Raw genomic sequence first — 21,685 nt, forward strand, 5'->3', positions numbered from 1 at the left:
GGGCAAAGGGCTCAGGAATAATCAGGGGGCAGCCAACGACCCTCCCCAGTCCCTTTGCTTCCACGTAGGGCTGGGGTGTTGGACTCTCTGGGCATCCCTGCTGACCAGAGGCTGGGAGCAGAAGACACTGCAGGGACAGCGGGGTCAGTGGAAACAGTGAGGACAGAGGGAATAGCAGGGACAGAGGGACAGTGGGCTCAGCAGGGCCAGTCTGGCGCCTGGAGGCTGTGATTTCTCGGGTGGTCAGTGCCAGCCTGGCCCCGAGACACTCCTTGGGAACATGAGCAGCCCAGAAGAGCCCGCAACTGCCTCGGGCGCCTGTCCAGGTGGGGAGTGGGGGGAGGAGCAAAGCCAGGCCTGCAGGGTCCTCCCGGGCCACAGGGCCCAGCTGGGGTCAGGTGGGGACCTGGCCCGGGGTTCTTCTCTGGTGAAGGAGGTGAGGCTGGGGGCTCCCAGGGGCGGCAGGGGTGTTGCTCTGCCTGCTGCGTGTGGCTGTGTGGCTGAGGGGGCAGTGGGGCCACAGGTGCCAGGGAGTTGATGCTGCGCTCTGAGATCAGGGCCTATCTGAGCGGGCTTCCTCTGGAGGAGACAGGGCGAGTTGGCCTAGTGCTCAGAGGGGCATGGTAGAGAGAGGGGGGCTCCTGAGGCCCCGACAAGTTGCCATGCTGAGAGTTGGGGGGCCTGGGAAGCCCCGGCTGCAGCGGCCCACTGCCGGCTCCCTGCTCCCCAGGGCTGAGTCACCCCGTGCCACATGACCAGCCAACTGGCCCCAAGGACGCCGAGCCAGTCCCATAATAGCACCTGCTTGTGGGCTGCAGGGCTCGGGGTGAACCCCCTGCAGTACCAGTGGGCCTGAGCCCCCCAGCTTAGCTCCAGGCAGCTGGGGAGGGGGCCTGGACCCCAGACTGGCCAGAGCAGGAGGGCACAGCCACTGCCCAAGAGCACCGAGTCCTAGCACTGCCGGCCACAGCCCCCAGGAGCTGTCCACACCAAGGGACCCCGGCCTGCAAGCCTCTGCCTGCTGCTGTGCCCCCTCCCAGTCCCAGGGCTATGCCCTAGGCGGGCAGTGGGGCTCGTGGCCAGTGTGGATGGGCAGGTCTGCCAAGCTTGGCCTTCCCTGGAGCCCTGGTCTGGGAGGCCTGCACCAAACCCGACCCTCTGCTCCTGCTCCGGCACGCCACGGCCCCTCGCCCTGTGCCTCTGGCCAGCTCAGGAGAAGGCGGGTAGTGCTGTCCCAGATCCTTGGGCCTGGGTGGGGGGCCTGGGCTCCATGACCCAGATAATGCCAGTTCCAAAACCCAGCCAGGGTCAGTGGCACTGCATGGGCTGCGGTCACTGCGTGGGAGGAGACGTGGCCACTGGTGGGAAGAGGGTGGCCTGCTGCGTGGCAGGCAGAGGAACGGGTGAGTCAGGTGCGGGCAGGGGGACGGGTGAGTCAGGTGTAGCAGGGGGACGGGCACAGGAGCGTGTGGGTCAGCCTGGGTCCCATCTCCTGGGAAGTGGTAACAGTCACTTTCCCCTGAGCTGGCTATAGGTCCAGGGTGAGGGGGCCGAGGAGTGTCGGGAGCAGAAACAGAGGGTCCAGGGATGGAGCAGGCCAACCTGGGCCCCACCTCCAGGGAGGAGGCTGCCAGCTGATGTCCTGGTGCCCTGCAGACCATCAGCCATGTTGGACCCGCCAGCTGCTGGCCTGACCAGCCCCTGAGCCTAGATGTGGGGCCCCGGTATGCAGAGCTGTTTCTCAGATTGCTGGTTCAACACAGTGGGCAGGGCACTGGCCTTGCTTGTGGCCGACCCGGGTTCCATCCCCAACATGCCTTATGGTCCTCCGAGCACCCCCAGGAGTAATTCCTGAGTGCAGAGCCAGGAGTAACCTCTGACCATTCCTAGGTAGTGACCCTCCCCAGAAAAATAAGAAACAAAAATCAGATGCTTGCTCAATAAGGTGGACATGGCTGGACCTCAGAAGCATGGGCACCCCTGCAGAGTGCCCTGCTGGCCGGAGTCTGGCACACATGGCTGGAATCAGGACGGACACACTGGCTCTGGTGGCCTGTGACCTGTCCTGACCCATCCTTTGAGGTTCTGGGGTGAAGGCACAGGCGCTGGCCAGGCTCTGGCAGGCCGGGCCAGCTCTGCCCGGTGCCAAGGCCTGGCTGGCCCGGGCACCCTGCTGCCTCCTTGACCCACTTCATTTCCGCTCTGAGCTCTGGGGTCCACCTCCCTCAAGGACTCTGCTGGCCTTTGGGGACCGCCAGGCTGGGCTGCAGCAGGTGTGTACTGGCTGGTGGCCTGGGCACTCCATGGTTCCTGTGGCTCGAGAGACCTGGGGACCCCCTTGGTGCTAGTGGGTCCCGACAATGGGTGAGCTTTGGGTGCCCGTGCCCACATGGGCAGAGGACAGCAGCCGCGGGGTGGCCGCAGTGCATCCTCCTGAATACTCCTCAGCATGGCCTCGCCTCCAGGGTGAGAAAGGAGGTCTAGGGGTCCCACCCAGAGACCTTCACCTGGGACGGCAAGTTCAGCAGAGACATGGTGCAGTGTCTCCTCCAAATCAAGAGGCTCCCACTCCCTGGCTGAGGGCCGGGAGCATAGGCTTGTTCAGGGGTGGGGTCCCCAGCACCCTGCGTCTCAAGAACTGAGGGATGGGGGCTTTTCCTGGTGAGCACCAGGAAGGGGCAGCCTCAGGGAGACACCAGCAGGGCCAGCTCAATCGCCTTGGGGTGAGGGGTCCCTGGGGTGCCCCTGGTGGCTCCATCCTTCTGTCGGCAGCCTGAGCCCTTCTGGGGGCCTGCTGTGCGTGTCTAGCGGCCCGGAGGCTGGCACCCCCACCCATCTGCCCACCAGCGTTTGCTTTGTGTCTCAGACCGTCTGCGGGCCAGGTCCTGGTGGGTGCGGTGGCACCTCGGTCCCCTGCGCCCGGTTGGGGGTGGAGGGGAGGGCTTGGTTGTTGCGGGGATCCAAAGGGAGGTGCTGGACGGGGACCGCAGGAGGCCGGGCCGGGTCCGCGGTCCCTCCCCCGCCAAGGTCGCGGTGCCCCCGCCCCCCCCACCCCGCGCGCTCCGGGCCGCCCCCGGTGCCAGTGCGGGTGCCGGGCGGTGCGCGGGGCGCGGCGGCGCGCGGCGGGCGCGGGGCCAGCTCCGGACCTGGGCTCCGGCGACCGCGCTCCCGCGACTCGCTCTCCCGTGCTCCGGCCCGGCGGCGGCGCGGCCATGGGGCGCGGGGCGGCGGGGGCCGGCGGCGGGCCGGGCGCGCGGCGGGCGCAGGTGCGGGCCGGGCCGGGCCGGGCCGGGCGGGCCGGGCGGGCTCGCGGCCGCCGCCGCTCACGCCGCCCCCCTGTGTCCGCCCGCCCGCCCCGCCCCCAGACCCTCCTCCCCCGCACCCCCGCAGCTCGGGCCCTGGTCGTGGCGCGGCTGCCGCACGGTGCCCCTCGACGCCCTCCGGACGCGCTGCCTGTGTGACCGGCTGTCCACCTTCGCCATCTTAGCCCAGCTCAGCGCCGACGCGGTGAGACCCCCGGGACGCGGGCGGGGGCGCGGGCGGGCACGGGGGGCGGGGAGTGCGGGCGGGGGCGTGCGGGAGGGAGCGCGGGGGGCGCGGGGGGCGCGGGCCCGGGGTCCGGGATCCCGGCCGGGCTCGGGAGCGGGGGAGGGGCCGCGCTGCGCCGCACACCCCCGGGAAGGGCCATTTCGGGCCTCCTTCTCTCCCCTGCGTTCTTGTGGGGGCTGTGGGTTTCCATAGCAACTGCATCTGGGGCCAGCTCCTGGCGGGGGAGCTGGGCGCCCGGGGGTGCTGGGGACTCTCCCGTGCCGGCCCGGGGACTGCACCCTGTGACCGCCGCAGGGAGGGGGCCTGCGCCCCTGGCCCGGCTGGGGTGGCAGGAGGTGGGTGCAGGCCCTCAGCATCCTGCTCGTGCCGAGGCCTGCATGGTGCTCATCCCCCTTTGTCCTCTGGGGCCAGCCAGAGTCCCCTCACCCCATCCCAAAGAACCACATCTCCAGTGGCCTTGTCCTGGACTCTCTGTCCACCTGGGGCCCAGGAGGGACTTTCTCCAGGAGAGGGCTGGGGGCGGGGGGACGCTGGGGAGGCAAACTGCAGAGCAGGGCAGGCAGAGGAGTAGTGGACGGTGGCCAGGGGCTACAGGCCCCACATTCTCCTCTCCAAGGCCAGGCCCGTGCTTCCCTGTGGCGCCCCTGCGCCTCAGTTTCCCTCTGCAGCTGCTGGGGCTCAGTGGGCAAGGGTCCCATGGCCCTGGGGGATGCAGGGGACCCAGCAGGGCAAGTATCCAGGCCGTGGGTGGGCATCGGGGTTGACAGTGTGGAACTCTGGGTGGGGACCTTGAAAGTCTCCCAGGGCCAGCGTGCATCTGAAGAGACCGGGGGGAGGGCCAGGCTCAGTCCTGGCAGGGGCCTGGGGCTGGAGGGGGTCACTGCTGCAGCCTGGAGTGTATGGCACACTGGTGACCTCTCCTCAGACTGGGGGACAGATCAGGGTTACTGTGGGGACAGGTCACTGACAGGGTCAGAGGGTGATGGGTCAGGAAGCAATGGGGTCAGGGCGTAACAGGGTTAGGGAGTGACAGGGTCAGGGAGTGACAGGGTCAGGGAGTGACGTAGTCAGAGGATGATGGGGTCAGGGTGATAGGACAGGATGATGGGTCTCTGACCTAGGGTGGGTGGATGGGGCAGGGGAGGCTGCGGGCAGCTGTGACTGGAGAGTGACTGCCACAGACCAACCGCTCCAGGGATGGTGTGGTGGAGTCTGCATGACAGGCAGAGATGGGAGCCTCTGGGAGGAGCATGGCTCCAGGGCTACAAATGCAAAGGCCCTGGGGCAGCCTGGACATGAGGGCCAGGGCCCAGACTCCTGCCTGGGACATTCCCAGGCCCGCCATCCCTCACCCCCCTGGCCTGCCTGTTTGTGTCCCCGCTCCCCACTGCCCAGAGCCTGCAAGGCTGACGGGGCACAGGGCCCTGACCTCTCGTTTGGCCACCATGACTAGAGGCCAGCCCAGCACCTTGCCCCTGCCCCACTGGCCTCCGTGTGACTGTGGGTCAGTCTCAGGGAGGGCACTCAGGCCTCTCAGGGTCCTGCTCTGCAGACAGCCCTGCAGGGTCGGGTGCCTGGCCCGCCTTGTCTACAGAGCACAGTGGGTGTGGATCAGGGGGTCTGCTTGGAGAAGGTGTCCTAGTCCTGGTTGACTGGTCATGCTCCACGCCCGTCTTCCATCCCACTCTCCTCCCCACACTTATTCACCCTCCTCCCCCTCTCACCCTCCTCCAACCCCATGCACCCTCCTCACCCCATTTACTCACCCTCCTTCACACCTCCTTCCCCCTTCTCCGAGCCCAGAGTTGTGTGCGTGGGGGGACAGGGCTGGTGCTTGCCTCTGGGATCTCCGGGTCCTGGGTAAGTTTGCACCATCCACTTGCTGTGGCCAGTATGCCCTGGGGGACATTGTTGGGGTTCCGAGGACCCAATCATGCAGTTGTGGGGGCAGCTCTGGGCTCTGTGGGGTGGGGGCAGTGGCTGTGGCTGAGGCTGTGTGGTGCCATCAGGAACCCCAAAGCTAGTTTCTCGGGAGGTTGGCACAGGGGGCAGCCAGGAGGGCCTTGGACAAGATGGGGTATTTGGGGGAACTGCTGCTGCCAGTTGAGAAACCCTGGAGGCAACAGGGCTGGGGGTGAGGGGCCAGGGTGCAGTTGAGGTTCAAGGGGCGCTTGAAGGGACCATGGCCCCTAGAGCCTACGGGTGTGGCAAGCGGGGCAGCTGGCACATGTGGCGGGATGAGGGCCGCGGCCAGGCTTGGCGCAGACCTGTGGCCCTGTGTGGGAAGGACAGGGGTGGTTTCTTGGGGAAGGGGCGCGCTCTCACTGTCCCACCCACCCCACAGAACATGGAGAAGGTGATCGTGCCGTCCGTGACGCTCATCGTGGGCTGCGGCGTCTCATCCCTGACCCTCCTCCTGCTTATCATCATTTACGTGTCCGTGTGGAGGTGCGAGGGAGGGCAGCCACGGGCGGGGTGGGGGGCTTGGCTCCAGGCCTCTGTGGGCCCCACTGGGCCCTCCTCTCTCTCCTGCACATCCTTCCGCCCATAGTCAGCCTGAACCGAGTAACAGATGGACAAACCTCCCTGCCCCCCTGGGCCTGAGGGGCAGAGGCTGCAGCTGACCATGCCCTCTGCACATGGGGCTTAGGGCCAGGACATGACCCTGCTTGTTTCCTGGGTGAGGGGCAGGGGTGCCCACCAGTGCCCCGATCCTGCAGGCTCTCTGTCCTCCGTGCCCAGTGCGGCCCCTTGAGCACCCTGACTCTGCCAGCACTCCCAGTGTGGCCCCACAGGCAACCTGAGGCTGGGGGGCCCGTGCAGCCGACACTGCCACTGGAAGGTCTGTGCTCAGTCCCCCGGCCACCTCCACATGCAAGCGAGGGGTGCTCTGTTGTGGCCTGGAGGTCCCTGTGGGGCAGGGACGAGGGAAGCCCAAAAACACTACCTCCTTCTCTGTCTCCGCTGCTCCCTCTGTATCTGCCTGTGGACAGTACTGTAGCAGAAGCACGGCTGCCTGACCCTGCCGTGTCCACCCCCCACACTCAGTGGGCAGACTCCATAGCCCAGACCACACAGCTGGGTCATGGCCATGCCACCGCGCCCTAGGAGCAGCCCCCTCAGAGCTCAGGGTCAGCTGGGGGGGCCGGGGGGCTGCGTCAACAGGCAGTCAGAATGGCGGTTGGTGTGTGGTGGAAGCATCATGGCGATGCTGTGGTGGTGAGGGTGTTGGTGCTGAAGGTAGCAGTGATGGTGCTGGTAGTGATGGTGGTGGTTTTGATGATAATGGTACTGGGGTGATGGTGGTGATGGTGGTGAGGTGGTGCTGATGGGAGTGGGTCTGGCAGTGGTAATGGTGATGATGATGGTAAGAAGGTGTTGATGGTGGTGATACTAATGGTGGTGGGAGTGGTGATGGGAGTGGTGGTGGTGCAGATGGTGATGTCAGTGATGATGGTGCTGATAATGGTGCTGATGGTGGTGGTGATGGTGATGGTAGTGGTGGTAGAGGTGATGGCGGTGGTGATGGTGGTGATGGTAGTACGGGGAGTGGAGATGGTGGTGATGGTGGTGGAGGTAATGGTGATGGTGATGTTAGTGGAGGTGATGGTGCTGGTTGTGGTTGTGATTGTGGTGGAGGTGATGATGGTGATGTCGGTGATGATGGTGGTGCTGGTGATGAGCAGTTACTGCAGGGTAGGGGTACTCTGACCTCGGTGCCCCGGGTGCCCAGATCATTTATTGAAGATGCCTCAGTGGGTGCCAGCATGAGCCCTGCTCCCTCCCAGGTACATCCGCTCGGAAAGGTCTGTCATTCTGCTCAACTTCTGCCTGTCCATCATCTCCTCCAACGCACTCATCCTCATCGGGCAGACCCAGACCCGCAACAAAGTAGGTGCTCCTGCCCCTGTACCCACGGCCCGGGCCCGAGGGGCCTCTTGCTGAGGCATGCCTGTGGCACTGCCCAGAAGTGCTCTCTGCCCTCGGCCCGGCACCTGCTTGGAATCTGGGTCAGAGCTGCCAGGCAGGGGGCCCACAGCTCAGCTGGTGCAAGGGAGGGGTCTGCAGGGCAGGGGGCACCCAGGGTGCTGGGGCTGGCTCCTCGGCACGGGAGGGCAGGAGGCCAGTGCCACCTGGCTGTGTGCCCCCAGGTGGTGTGCACGCTGGTGGCCGCCTTCCTCCACTTCTTCTTCCTGTCGTCCTTCTGCTGGGTGCTCACCGAGGCCTGGCAGTCCTACATGGCCGTGACTGGCCGCCTCCGGAACCGCCTCATTCGCAAGCGCTTCCTCTGCCTGGGCTGGGGTGAGTAACTGTCCCCCCCCCGGGGGCCCTGGGTGAGTGTCCCCTCCCCGACCCCGGGCCCCGGCCTCCACTGGCATGTCTGTCTCTCTGCCCCTGGCCAGGGGCTGCACGTACACCTGTGTCCTCTGAGCCCGGATGCAGAGGAGCACACAGCCAGCCCCTCTCTCTCCCTCAGGCCTCCCTGCGCTGGTCGTGGCCATTTCCGTGGGCTTCACCAAGGCCAAAGGGTACAGCACCATGAACTAGTGAGTCGGGGCAGGGTGGGGTTGGAGGCGGCCCCGGCCTCCCGGCCGGAAGCTCAGGGCTGCCAGCCCGTGCCCAGGGCCTCTCTCCCAGCGCCTCCCTGAGTGGCCTGGCAGCTTCTCCATGCCTCGGTTTCCCTTCCTGGGTTCTTCCTCTGCAGAAGCCCAAGCCTGGGCCATGGCTGGGGGAAACTTCTGACGGGGGCGGGATGAAGCGGCGGCTGGGCACAGTGGGGCCCAGAGCCCCATGTGCTGAATCGCCTGCAGTGGGCTCACCCCGCTGGGGGTCTGGACGCCCGGGCTGGCCGCTGACCCGGTCCCTCCGCAGTTGCTGGCTCTCCCTGGAGGGGGGACTGCTGTACGCCTTCGTGGGACCTGCGGCTGCCGTTGTGCTGGTACTGACCCCTGGGGGCCTGCAGGGCAGCTGTGGTGTCGGGGGGCCGTGAGCCGCGAGCTGGAGGCTGGCTCTGTCTGCTGAAGGGGAGCCCGGAGCCCTGACCCATGCGGCCTGCTCAGCCTTCGGTGTCCATATCCGTTTGGCTGCCCAGGCAGAGCCCCAAGGGGGTGGGGGACGGCCAGGCCAGTCTCCCCACAGCCTTGGCACAGGGCTGACCCCGGGTGCCCTGGGGGCCTCTGTCCACCCTGCCCACAGCTGGGAAACCAGGTCATTGGGGAGGGGCACCTCCTCGAGGCTCAGTTGCTGGGCCCGAAACTTTCCATTCATGGGTATAGGCAGGTGGGCCGCAGCACCCAGAGCTGCCAAAAGGCCACACGGTCCCGATGCTCCTCATCCCCAGTCCCAGGGCCCAGGAGCATGGCTGGGGGAGTCCCCATCTGGAGCAGGGCCTCGGGGCCATCAGGCGGGGCCAGGAGGTCTCGGGAGGGCTGGCCTGGTTCCCCCACGTCCCCCTGGCAGCTGGCAGAGAGGGGCCAGGGAGGTGACCCAGAGAAGGATGAGCCTCTGTGTTGTGGGCTGTGGGGCCAGGCTGGGTGCATCGGCGTCTCTCTGGGCCCTCTGCCCTCTCAGTGCCCAAATCCTGGGGTGACCCGCCCCTCCCCCAACAGGTCAACATGGTCGTGGGCATCCTGGTGTTCAACAAGCTGGTGTCCAAGGACGGCATCCCTGACAAGAAGCTCAAGGAACGGGCGGGGTACGGCACTGCATGCCACGGGGCCCGGCCTGTCAGCCTCATCGTCAGAGCCCTGGGGTCAGAGGGGCAGGGCACAAGGGAGATCCCAGGGTCCGCTGAGCTCGGAGCCCCCGCCCAGCTATGTCTGTGGGCGTCTCCCCACCCCTCTGTGCCAGTCTGCTTGTCTCTGTGCTTCGACCCTCGCCTCTCCCTGCTGACCCGTCCTGGCCGGGCACTCAGGTCATCAGATCAGCCCCAGGCCTGGATCCATCCTGCCCTCCATGCAGGAACCCTGCCCAAGGCCCTGCCCCTTCCAGTGGCCTGAATGCCTTAGGGCCCCACTGGCTGCATCCTGCCACCTCCCAGACGGGCCAGAGCTGGGGCCCCACATGCCTACCCCACACGGATCCACACACAGACCCACACACCCACACACGGACCAACAAACAGACCCACACCCAGACCCACACACGGACATACAGACCCACACAGGGACCCACACCCATACACAGAACCACACACGAGCCCTACACATGGACCCACACAGAACCCACATACAGACCCACAAACCCCACACATGGACCCACACACTCATACACGGACCTACACACCCTCACACGGAACCACATACCCCACACATGGACTCACAGGCCCCACACGTAGACCCACACAAGGATGCACACACCCACACACTGACCCATACACAGACCCACACATGGACCTACACACCCAAACACAGACCCACACAACCACACACAGACCCACATACCGGCCCCACATAGGCCCCACACACCCACACATGGACCCATACATGGACCCACACACCCACACACCTCACACACATACTCACACACCCCACACACAGATCCACATATGGACCCACACACGTACACACAGACCCACACACCCACACACACATGCCCCACACACAGACCCACACACCCCACACACATGGACCTACACACGGGCCCCACACACAGACACACAGATCCACACATGGACCCACACACAAATACACAGACCCACACTCACCTGTGCCCCACACAGGCTGGTGCTCGGCCAGGCACAGGGCAGACACAGTGTCATGGTGCCCTGTGGCCAGAGGGGCGGCTCCCCACAGTGCAGAGCATGCACCCCGGGGACCCCACACCTCCTGGGACCTTGTCTGCAGGCCCAGCCCCATCCACCCTCCTCTGAAATCCCACTGTGCCCTCTGCACCCATACCTCCTGGCCCCTGCCTGCCCCCACATGGACCGTAGGGCCCCCACCCCTGCCTGTGCTCCAGAACTTACTTGTCTCCACCCCAAACTCCCAGGTCCTCACCCACTCCGCCCATCTGCACCCCAGACTCCCAACCCCTGCCCACCCCATCTGTATCCCAAACTCCCATGTCCTCGCCCTCCCCTCACACCCCAGAACCCTCTAACCCTCGGCTGCACCCCAGAGCCCCCGCCCCCACTCCCGACCCCACTCCCTGGGTCCCTGGGGGACTGTGTGTGCTTTTGTTTCAGCCTTTTAATGTCGCCTGCAGTCAGTGCCCCCAGCCCGCCTCGGGTGTGCCCCTAACTGTGCCACATGAGCAGCTCTCTGAGGCCGACGCTGCCTCCGACGCCGCCTGCGATGCCATGTTAGTGCCCCCCACCCCTCGAGCTGCCGCTGTCCGCCGCTCCGGTCACTGTGGGCACGTCCGTAGTCCACTCTGGGCTGCCAGGTGCCCCTGCTCTGCCCCACTCCCTTGTCTCACCCCCCGGGCCCGGACAGAGGACAGGTGGGTGCCCTTCAGGAGGGCCACGGGGAGCCTGGCAGGCGTGGCAGATGGAGTCAGGGTTTGCTCTACCGTGTGCTGAGTGTGGGCGTCCCAGGCGTACAAGGCAGCGTGGTGTGTTCACGTGGGCTTGCATGGGCATATGTGGCTGTACATGGGTGTGTATGAATGCCCAGAGATATCCGTGAGTACGCAGGGATGTACATGGATACACATGGCTGTCCATAAGTGTATATGAGTATTGAGTGTGCATGGGCATATGTGGATGTGTACATAGGTACACCTGGGCATGCAAGGTTACATATGGGTGCCCATGGGTCCACATGGGTGCGCCTTTGTGTGTGTATGTTTTGTGTGTGTGCCTTTGGGCCTATGTATTAGTGTGCATGTGTACCTGTCTGCGTGTGTCAGCTAGAAATGGTTGTCCATGTCTGTGTGTGTTGGCTGTGTGTGTATGCATATGTCGGCATGGAGAGACTGGCCATGTACATGGTAGTGACGTGCATATGTGTGCGCATGTCAGTGTGGAGGATTACCCATGTCTGTGTGCATACTTTCTGTGAGTGTGCATGTGTGTGCATGTCAGTGTGGAGTGCTTGTGTGAGTGGCATGTGGTGGCTGAGTGGGCAGACCCTTGCTGTCCCCTTAGGGTCCCAGCTAGGTGTTGGAGAACTCTCCTGGTGTGGAAACATGTGCCAGGGAGGAGTCAGAATGGCTGCAGGCGCCATGCATGCCTGAGGCTGGTGGTGCGGGTCTGCCCCCTCCAGCCCATACTAGCACCCCTCCCAGCTGGCCACAGGATCTGCTGTGAGTGAGGAGAGGTCCTGCCCACATCTGGCCCTGAGCGGCCACTGGGGCTGAGAGGTTGGCTGTGGGGGTCCATGCACCCCCAGGCTAGTTTGTTCTGTGCATGGCACCCTGGCAGAAGGGCCCAGGCCATAGGAGCAGTTGTGCCTGATGGAGGTCCATGTCCTGCCGGGCTCTGCTGCCCCACCCTGCTGCTCCCAGTGCTGTGCCAGCCCCTTCCTGTGACCTGTGCTGCTCCCGGCCCACACTCTTCGTCCATGGCAGGGAGCACCCCAGGGGGTCCCTGTGAACTAGTCCCAGGCCCTCCTGCACTCAGGCATGCTCTGTCCCCATACAGAGTTGGCAGACTCCACTCACAGGCAGCATGATGGCTCATGGCCACTATGGTGCCACCATAGAGGGGCCTGGGCTGCAGAGCGTCATGTCTACCCACTCATACTCCAGGAGGACTCCCTGGAGGCAGGGGCTGTGTGCAACAGAGGAAGCCCTTCTCGGGGCACTGCGAGCGCAGGAAGTACTGTCTGTCCCTGTCTGTCTCTGCCTGCTGTCTGTTCCTCCTCCACAGAGGAAGGCCCCCTCCTCTTCCTCCTGTCTCTCTCCCTCTCTCCAGAGCTCGAGGCCTGGCCGAGGCCCAGCCCTGTGGGTGGCCACCTGGGGTGCTGAGGGCTAGGGAGGGGACCCTGCAAAGGTCTCCCATGCCTGCACGCTCCCATCTCCTGTGGCCAGGGACAGCCAGGAATGGGCTTTCTGGGGAGCCACTCCCACCCTGGGGGCTGCCAGATTCCCAAGGACTCCCGGGTGGGGCAGGGGCTGCTGAACTCTGCCGGGGAGAGGCAGCTGCTGGCTGGGCAGAGAGGGTGGAGGGGGTGGGAGGGAACTAGGTCACCAGGACTCCCAGGAACACGCCAGGGGCCAAGACTTGGAGGCAGGCTGAGGCCGGGGCGGGGCTTCGGCGGGAGGCGTGTCCGGGGCGGGGCTTCACTGGGAGGGCATGTCCGGGGCGCGGCTTCGGCGGGAGGCGTGTCCGAGGCGGGGCTTCGGCGGGAGGTGGGTCCAGGGCCCTCGCGCTGACGCTCAGCTCCGCAGGGCCTCGCTCTGGAGCTCCTGCGTGGTACTGCCTCTGCTGGCGCTGACCTGGATGTCGGCTGTGCTCGCCGTCACCGACCGCCGCTCCGCCCTCTTCCAGATCCTCTTCGCCGTCTTTGACTCTCTGGAGGGCTTTGTCATCGTCATGGTGCACTGTATCCTGCGGAGAGAGGTGGGCGCGGGCAGGGCAGCTTCTCCCTGGACCTTCCGGGGCATGGGGCGGGGACGCCAACTCGGGCCCCTGTCCTCTGCACCAGGGGCGGCTGGGGTGCTGGCTGCAAGCTGAGGCAGTGCTGATCCGGCCCAATGGTCAGTCCATAGTAGCCCAGTCCCACCCGCGGGGTCCACCTGGGTCTTAGGAGGGCTGTATGGGGTTGTGTGGGGTGAGATGTGCTGCCCCACCTGCTCTGCTCAGGGTCCCCTGCCCCCACCTCCGAGGCTTGGGATAACAGTGGAGAAATGAAGGCTGGAAGGGGTAGGGGCGATGGGGACCGGCGCAGTAACTGTCTCCAGGTAAATTCCCGGGGCCCTGAGGCTGTTGGTTGCCCAGGCTTGCCTTGGCTAGCTGTATGACACCAACCATGCATCCCTCTGTCTCTGTACTTGGTCAGCTCACAGGCCCAAGTAGAGGAGCCAGGAGCCTTGCCCACCCTCCCCTGACCTCTCCCGCTCTCCCAAGATGCCTCCTCTGTGAGGCCCCTGCCGCTGACCAGTCCTTTCCCTTCCTGCAGGTCCAGGACGCCGTCAAGTGCCGCGTGGTGGACCGGCAGGAGGAGGGCAATGGTGACTCGGGGGGCTCCTTCCAGAATGGCCACGCCCAGCTCATGGTAGGGAGCCAGCGCCCTGGGTCAGGGTCAGGCCTGGGCTCCCCCCACAATCTCAGTCCCTCAGCCCGCCCCTCTGCCTTCCAGACCGACTTCGAGAAGGACGTGGATCTGGCCTGCAGATCAGGTGAGCGCCTGGCAGGTGAGAGCGCCGGGGGGCCGAGCTGGGCCCACCCGCTTCTTTCTCTACTCCGTGCATCTGTCTGTTTGTCTGTGCTCATCTCACCCCGCCTTCCACATGGGCTGGCTGTTCTGCTCGGGCCTGGCCAGCGCTCCTCTCCTGGCCGGCCGCCACCACACCTTCCTGCCTTCATTTCTCCATTGTGATACCAACCCTGGGGCGGGCCTTCTGGCCGGGTGGGGGTGGGGCAGGGGCCCAGGGGTGGCAGGGACACGTCACCAGAGCCCTCAGCTGGCATCGACCTTCCTGGAAGCAGGTGCAAAAGGGGGTCGGATTGCCAAGTCCAGGGAGGAACTCCCAGGTGTCTTCACTGCACAGGGCCACTGGCAGTCTGTCTGGCCACGCTCCTTCTGGTCAGTTCAAGGTCTGTAGAAAACCACCTCTAGCCGGAGCCCTGGATGGGCAGAGATTGCCAAGCAAACTCAGGAGGGCTTCCTGGAGAAGGCAGCCTCTGAGCTGCACAGGAACTGGGCAGAATGCCTCTCCTGCACCCTCTCGTCCCATGTGCTATAAGCCAACCTCCCTGACAGGTGGCCCCAAGTCTTTGGGGCATAGTGCCAGCCCTGTTAGGCTCCAGATACCATCTTCCAGTCTGTCCTCTGCTCTGAGGGTAGAGGGTGATAGGGAGGGGCAGGACTGCTGGGCAGGCGGGGCACACGGGAGGCTGGACTGAGGCAGGACCCCTCCAGGACAGGAAGCCATGTGGGCGAGGGCAGGGCTGAGGGGAGGGGCAGTAAGGAGGACAGAGGGGCAGGGGCAGGCCCGGCAATGAGGACACTGCCCCCCCCCTTACTGGGCAGGAGGGGCTGCACAGACCACACTGGGACCCAGGTCAGAGGTCAAGCAGCCAAAGAGAAAAAGCGGTGCTGGGCCCAGGGACAGTCCCCCATGGTCACAGCTGGGTGTCAGCCTGGCCCTCTGTCCAGCTCTCCCCGGTGGGGTCAGCTCACCCAGCCAGCGCCTGACCCCCGCCCCTGTCCCCCAGTGCTCAACAAGGACATCGCGGCCTGCCGCACAGCCACCATCACAGGCACGCTGAAGCGGCCCTCGCTGCCCGAGGAGGAAAAGCTCAAGGCGCCCCCCAAGGCGCCTCCCCCCAACTTCAACAGCCTTCCGGCCAACGTGTCCAAGCTGCACGCGCACGGGTCCCCACGCCGTGGCGGCGCGCCCCTGCCCGACTTCCCCAACCACTCACTCACCCTCAAGCGAGACCGCGCGCCCAAGTCCTCCTTTGTCGGCGACGGGGACATCTTCAAGAAGCTGGACTCGGAGCTGAGCCGCGCCCAGGAGAAGGCCCTGGACACGAGCTATGTGGTCCTGCCCACGGCCACCGCCACGCTGCGGCCCAAGCCCAAGGAAGAGACCAAGTACAGCATCAACCTGGACCAGATGCCGCACACGCGCCTCATCCACCTGGACATGGCGCCCGACACCGGCCCCGCGCGCAGCCCCCCAGCCCGCGAGCCCCCCGCCCAGCCCCCGCCGCCCCCGCCCCCGCCGCCGCCCCCGCCACAGCCGCCTCTGCCCCCGCCGCCCGCCCTGGAGCCCGCGCCCCCCAGCCTGGGAGAGCCCACGCCGCACCCGGGCTCCAGCGCGGGCGCCGCCAGCAAGGGCGAGAACATGGCCACACTCTCCGTGGGCTCCCTGGAGGTGAGGGGCGCGGCCTCGCGGGAGGGGGGCGGGCCGCGGGGAGGGGCTGGAAGGGGAGGGGCGGGGGGGCCTCGCAGGAGGTGGGGGCGGGCCTTGGGAAGGGCTGGGGCGGGGCCGACTTAGACTGGCCTTGCCGGGCGCTGGTCCCTAGCAGTGGTGCCACCTTAGCAGAAGGTTGAGGCCTGCACCCTGGCCCCAGCAGCTGACCTGCGCCTGTCTGGGCACCAGTGCAGCCTCTGCTGTGGGGGCAGCCCCTGGACCGCTACCCACTGCCCCCAGGGCCTAGGGTTGAGCCTGGAAACTGGGACAGCCCGACTCCTTGGGTTTGGGAGTCCCAGGCCAAACCCTACTCTGGGCGCGGGGACAGTCCTGGTCCGGGCGGGTGCAGGACAGAGGTGGGCGCCCGGGGCCCTGTTCCCCGCGCACATGACCTCTTCTTCCCGCAGCGGCGGAAGTCGCGGTACGCTGAGCTGGACTTTGAGGTGGGTCCCGCGTCCTGCCAACACCTGGGAATACCGCAGGTGGGTGAGGGCTGGGCAGCACCCTCCCCGAGCGCCCCCACCCGGCCATGCCTCTGCCCCTGCAGAAAATCATGCACACGCGAAAGCGGCACCAAGACATGTTCCAGGACCTGAACCGGAAGTTGCAGCAGCACGCGGAGAAGGACAAGGAGGCACTGGGCGCGGACAGCAAGGTCTGGGGGCGGGGCCGGGGAGCGGCGGGGCGGGAGCGGGGAGCGGCGGGGCGGGGCCTGGCGTGCAGGGCGGGCGGGTGGCGCCCTGGGTGGGCCGGCGGCTGCAGCCTGGACCGGCCCCTGGCAGAGGGGCCCGCGGTGACCGGCCTCTCCGCGCGGGAGCAGCTGGAGCGGCAGCAGACGCCCCACAAGCGGCCCTGGGAGAGCCTGCGCAAGGCGCACGGGACGCCCGCCTGGGCCCGCAAGGAGCTGGAGCCGCTGGCGCCGGCGCCGCTGGAGCTGCGCGGCGGCGTGGAATGGGAGAAGTCGGGCGCCACCATCCCGCTGGTGGGCCAGGACATCATCGACCTTCAGACCGAGGTCTGAGCAGGCAGCGGCGGCCACGTACCGACCACTGGAACGGACGCTCCGCCCGCGCCTGCCGCGGGCCAGGCGCAGACACTGCAGGACGGCGGGCCAGGCCCGCGCCCGGCCTCAGGGCGCTGGGCAGAGGCGGCCGGGCAGAGGCCGGCAGTGCCGGGACCAGAGCCACAGGGGACAGGAGCGGCCGCCCCGCGGGCATCGGGCTCCGGAGGCCGCGCACGCGCGCTGGCCTCAGACTCTGCCCTCCTGGGGCCCAGCTCCACGCCAGGGTCCGTGGGCTGTGGCCGGCCGTTGTGGCCTGCCCCCCCGACCCCTGGCTGAGGACCTGCCCGCCGGGCTTCGCGGCCTGGCGCCGTTTTTAGACACCCCACCTTCGGGAAGCAGCAGCCCCACACTTCCAGGGCCCTGGGCCCCCCAGACCCAGGAGAGCACAGCCCTCCCCCTACCCAGCCCTGGGGCAGGGCCAGAAGCCCACTCCGCAAGAAGCAGGGCTGGGGAATCTATTTTTTCTCTCCTTTTCTTTTCTTCAATAAAAAGAATGAAAAACCTACGTTGTCTGTGTGCCTCACTGGTGACCCCACGCCCTGCCCCCCAGGCAGCGACCAGCACCTTGGCACCCCCCAGCTCCGCCTTGGCTGGTATACGCCCTAAACGTCCATGTGTCCCGGCATGCCGCACAAAGGCAGCCCCTGGCTTCTCGTGCCCCCCACACTCAGTTCCCACAGGCCTGTCTTTGTGTGGTCCTGCCCCCAGGGTTGGATGGCCTGGCGCACAGGGCTGGAGTGAGGGGAGTGGCGGGCTCCTGGTCCAGGCCTGTCCAGAGCAGCAGTGCCCTGTACTATCTCTATATGTCCACTAGGGGGCAGCCTCAGCCCCCACACACGCATTCCCCGCTGCTGTCAGCTGGGCAGACCCCTGGGCCCTCAGAGGCCATAGACAGGGGAGAGGGGGTGCAGTAGGTATCTGGGGGTCCCTGCACCCTGAGGTCCCAGCTGTCACTTGTCACTGCAAAGAGGGTGCCACCCCACAGCTGCTCAGTGCCCCTGCAGGGTGGGGGCTCTCTGGGACCTCCAGGTGCTGCAGACTACAGGGGCTGCCCTGTCCAAAGGCGCCCAAGAGGCTGTGAGGACAGACGGGCCCATGTCCAGGCAGCAGTCCAGAGTGAGGAAAAGAAACTCGGTGCCCAGGTGGGTCCAGGAGTAGGTGTGCCCCTACAGTGACTCTTGAGTATGTACCCAGGGGCAGTGTGTGGCAGGTGAGGGACAGCAGATGCCTACGACACAGGGCAAGGCATGTGCATCCCAGAGTACCTCAGGGGCAGAACCCCATGGCCAAGCTCAGGTTCACACAAGGCTGGGGTTGGGGCCCATGGGGGACAAAGGGCACTGGGGGCTGGGAGGGACAGGACAGGGGACAAGGCTGCAGAGGGATGGGGCCATGTAAGATGGGGATGCAGAGGGATGGGCCATGGGGACAGGGAGGAGGCTACTACCCACTGCTGGGCTGCTCCCGCCCCACACATAGCCCCTGGCCAGTGCATATCCAGGCATCCCTCTCCCCAGTGCTTCCATGCAGGGATCCGGCTCACTGCACCCCTGCCTGCTCAGCCCCAGGCACCACACACAGACCCACTGAGGCAGCCACTCAAGCTACTCCCAGCACATCTGAGAAAACAGGGGAGGTCAGAGTGAAGCCTTGTCAGAGATGACAAGTTCAGAGAGCATAAGATGCACGGAAGGTGAGAGAACAAGGCAGAGTGTGACAGCTCAGGGTGTGATGGGTCAGGGTGTGACAGGTCAGGGTGTTACACGATCAGAGTGTAGTGGGGTCAGAGAGTGACGGGGTCAAAGTGACAGGGTCAGGGTGTCACAGGATCCGTGTGGCAGGGTCAGCGTGTGATGGGTCAGTGTGTTACAGGGTCAGAGAATGATGGATGGGTCCAGGGTGTGACGGGCTAGAGAGAAGCAGTCACAGTGTGATGGAGTCACAGTGGCAGAATCAGAGTGATCCGGTCAGTGTCCCTGTCTGCCCTGCTGTGTCTCTGGCAGAGGTCACACTGTGTGGTCTGGCTGCCCATGTCCCCCTGTTCTCAGTTCCACTCTGCCAGGAGGCGACTCAGCAGATGGCGTCTCCCTCCTTCTCTCAGTGCTGGCCGCCTTCTGGAATGTTCCCTCAAGATCCCCAGAGCGCTTGGGCTCTGGATCAGCCACGTGGCCTCTGTGGTGAAGTGACACTGGACCCTCCGCTTGCCCCCTGCCCGCACACTCCACTCAACACTGGGCAGAGGTCCCGGATCTTCTCATGGGAGAGGAAACTGAGGCATGGGAGGCAAGGCCAGCATTGAGAACACAGGGCTCCTAGGCTGACTCCACAGTGCTCCCCGAGCTGTCTTGGTGGGTTGGTTTGGGGGCCATACCTGGCGGTACTCAGGGGTTACTCCCAGCCCTGCACCCAAGGATCACATGGGATGCCGGAGAGGAAAGGCAAGGACCCTCCCACTGCACTGCTGCTCTGGGCCCAGACAGTCTTGGCCTTTGTACAAGTGTCACCCTTTTCTGGGGACCTGTGACTGACCAGTGAAACTGAGACCATCTCTCCGGCACGTCTATGCGCCGTGGGGCTGAAAATGGCAGTGGTCACCATGATGGGCGGTTACTGGGCAGGCAAAGCTTGTGATTGGAGTACAGCTAGAGAACCTGTGGCGATGGTATTGGTGCTCATGGTGCTGGTGGTGCTGTTGGTGTTGGTGATAATGGTGATGTGTTGGTGGTGGTGATGGTGGTGCTGGCAGTGGTGGTAGTGACGGTGGTGGTGATGGTGATGATGGTGGTGATGGTGGTGGTGGTGATGATGATGACGGTGGTCATGGTGGTGACGATTATGATGATGATGACGGTGGTGACTGGTGGTGATGATAATGATGGAGGTGATGATGATGATGGTGGTGATGGTTTTGTGATGTTGGAGGTAATGATGGTGATGGTGTTGATGGCGACAGTGTTGGCAATAATGATAGCAATGGTGGTGATGGTGTGAGCTAATGCCCAAGATGGCAGCCATATGACCAGTATTACCAGAGACAGCTTCTGGAAGGTGGCCGAAGAGTCTGGCCACACTTGTCAAGGCTCTTCCTGTGCTCAGGAGTGACTCCTGGCAGTGCTTGGGACACTACATCACAGTGGGTTTGCGTGGTGGTGGGAGGGGAGGACAAGGGTCGGCTGTGTACAAGGCAAGCACCCAAACCCCAGGACTATCTCTCAGACCCCAGTGATGAAGCATTTTAGATTGAGCAGAGGCATTCACCACATCGCACTTCTTCCCCCACACACCCCAGGAGAGCAGAGTGGAGGGGTAGAGGGGCAGGAGTTGGCTGGCTGGCAGCACTGGAGACAGCACAAATGCTGCCAGAGCACTGTAAGTGGAGTCCAAGCTGGACAGACGGCAGGAGCTCATCAGTGCCCACTTAGCCACTCGGCCACTCCTTGTACCCCAGGAGCCTGGTCCCAGGCCACAGCAAATGCCCCCAGAAGACCCCTTGCCTGGTGTAGGAAGCCCTGAGCCCTGGCTCTGGTACCCCTGCCCTCTGCCCTCTGCTCTCCCAAGCTCTTCTGCAGGTACCTCTGCTGCATTCAGGAGGGTGAACAACTTCTAGCTCCCACCAGCCCCCCAGGCCCAGATCCGCAAGGGATCTTGTCATCAGACAGAAATGCTTCCTGCTCCAGACTTATTCCAGAACCTTCCATTAGCCAGGTGATCCCTGTTGGCTCACAAAGGCCAGGTCAGTGTGACCCCCCAGGATGCACTGGTGGGCCCAGGCAACCCTTTCTGACATACATTGGGGGCGTGACAGCCCCCACATGGGCCTAGGCACCAAGGCCTACCCCCTCATCTCAGGAGGCCCTCAGTGCGTGGGAGGCAGGGGTCCCAAAGGCCTTCTGGCCCAGAATTGCCTGTCCTCTGCGCCCTATCTGGCAGCCCCATGGGAGCTGGGTGTGCTCTTGGCTTCTGTAGGACCCCACCCCGTACCCCAGCCTGGATCCTCCTAGGGCCCCCCTGCTTCATAGGATGTGGTCACAGCCCTCAAAGGGACCCCAAAGTGGACACAATTGGCAGACCAGGGTGGACCCCTGCATGGCCTGGGCCCCTGAGGCTGTGGGCAGGTCTGGTGCTCTGGGGGGCGGGGGCTGGGGAACAGGCTATGACTCGGCAGCCACGTCAGCACAGGGCGCCGTGGGCTCCCCAAGTGTTTTTCAGGCCCTAAAAATAACCAGGAAGGAGGGCGCCTCTGAATAGCTGCCGGCGGTGCCAGTCACTCTCCCACACGGAAAGGGCTCTAAGGAGGCCGGGCAGAGCCGGAAGCACCTGCGTCAGCCTCCCAGAACCTTCCTGGGCAGGGGTGACAGCCAGCCTGGACCAAGACACCTCGTAGCCCCCGGCGGCCAAGATCCAGAGACACTTACTAGGGTGCCCCTGGACCCCTCAGCCCAACCCACACTGTCCCCACCATGCCCCAGGGGTGAGGGTCGGGCCAAGGGTGTGCGGGGCTCCCCAGAGAGGCCAGAGCTCCTGGGGTTCTATCCTGCTACCCAAGCCTGGCGGCCCAGAGACAAGGGACCCAGCTGGGCTGTCCAGGGACACGGAGGCGGTGTTGCGGGGCTCAATATGGCTTTTGGGAACACCATATGGAGCCTGCCAGGAGGGGGCGGGAGGCACTTCCTTACCCCCACCAAGGGAGCTCCAGAGAGAGGGGAGGCCCAAGGTGGGGGCTCTGGGGTAATCGGCACCCTCGGCTCCCACAATGTACTTCCTCGCCCTTCTCCCGACCGACCATCAGTCCTTAGGGAGGGCCACTGGGGGTCCCTGTAGTACCCCCAGGTGGTGGGGAGAGATGCAGCGCCCAAGATTGGGGTTTGCCCCACATTCCTCAGAAGGGCAGGAAAGGGACATTCAGCAGAGGTGCCCCTTCCTGTCAGCCCAGCACCAGGAGGGGGAGCGGGAAGGGCACCCTGTCCAGCACTCCCATATGTGGAGGGTCTGCCAGGCTCAGTCCCCAGCACTACACAGGGTCCACCCTGGCCCCACCTGGAGGGC

The 21,685-nt window shown here is 65.1% G+C and overlaps 1 protein-coding gene across 11 annotated transcripts in view; it reads left to right on the forward strand.

The window, feature by feature from the left end:
* Positions 1-17,144, forward strand: part of ADGRB1 (adhesion G protein-coupled receptor B1) — a 45,157-nt gene extending 28,013 nt beyond the window's left edge. For 5 of the 11 annotated variants that reach the window (XM_055124264.1, XM_055124263.1, XM_055124266.1 and 2 more), the window contains 14 exons: positions 3,366-3,507; positions 5,894-5,997; positions 7,338-7,440; positions 7,701-7,851; positions 8,027-8,096; positions 8,422-8,488; positions 9,159-9,244; positions 12,883-13,054; positions 13,614-13,709; positions 13,794-13,848; positions 14,873-15,537; positions 15,984-16,019; positions 16,124-16,231; positions 16,397-17,144. In XM_055124264.1, the coding sequence (XP_054980239.1) occupies positions 3,366-3,507; positions 5,894-5,997; positions 7,338-7,440; positions 7,701-7,851; positions 8,027-8,096; positions 8,422-8,488; positions 9,159-9,244; positions 12,883-13,054; positions 13,614-13,709; positions 13,794-13,848; positions 14,873-15,537; positions 15,984-16,019; positions 16,124-16,231; positions 16,397-16,597 (2,056 nt within the window). In that variant the 3' untranslated portion in view covers positions 16,598-17,144. Of the gene's footprint in view, positions 1-3,122; positions 3,267-3,365; positions 3,508-5,893; positions 5,998-7,337; positions 7,441-7,700; positions 7,852-8,026; positions 8,097-8,421; positions 8,489-9,158; positions 9,245-12,882; positions 13,055-13,613; positions 13,710-13,793; positions 13,849-14,872; positions 15,538-15,983; positions 16,020-16,123; positions 16,232-16,396 lie in introns of those variants that run through there. The other 6 variants (XM_055124269.1, XM_055124267.1, XM_055124272.1 and 3 more) reach the window with 5 other exon arrangements.
* Positions 17,145-21,685: the final 4,541 nt, after the last annotated feature.

This window comes from Sorex araneus, chromosome 2 (assembly GCF_027595985.1).
Source record: "Sorex araneus isolate mSorAra2 chromosome 2, mSorAra2.pri, whole genome shotgun sequence".
Classification (NCBI taxonomy): Eukaryota; Metazoa; Chordata; class Mammalia; order Eulipotyphla; family Soricidae; genus Sorex; species Sorex araneus.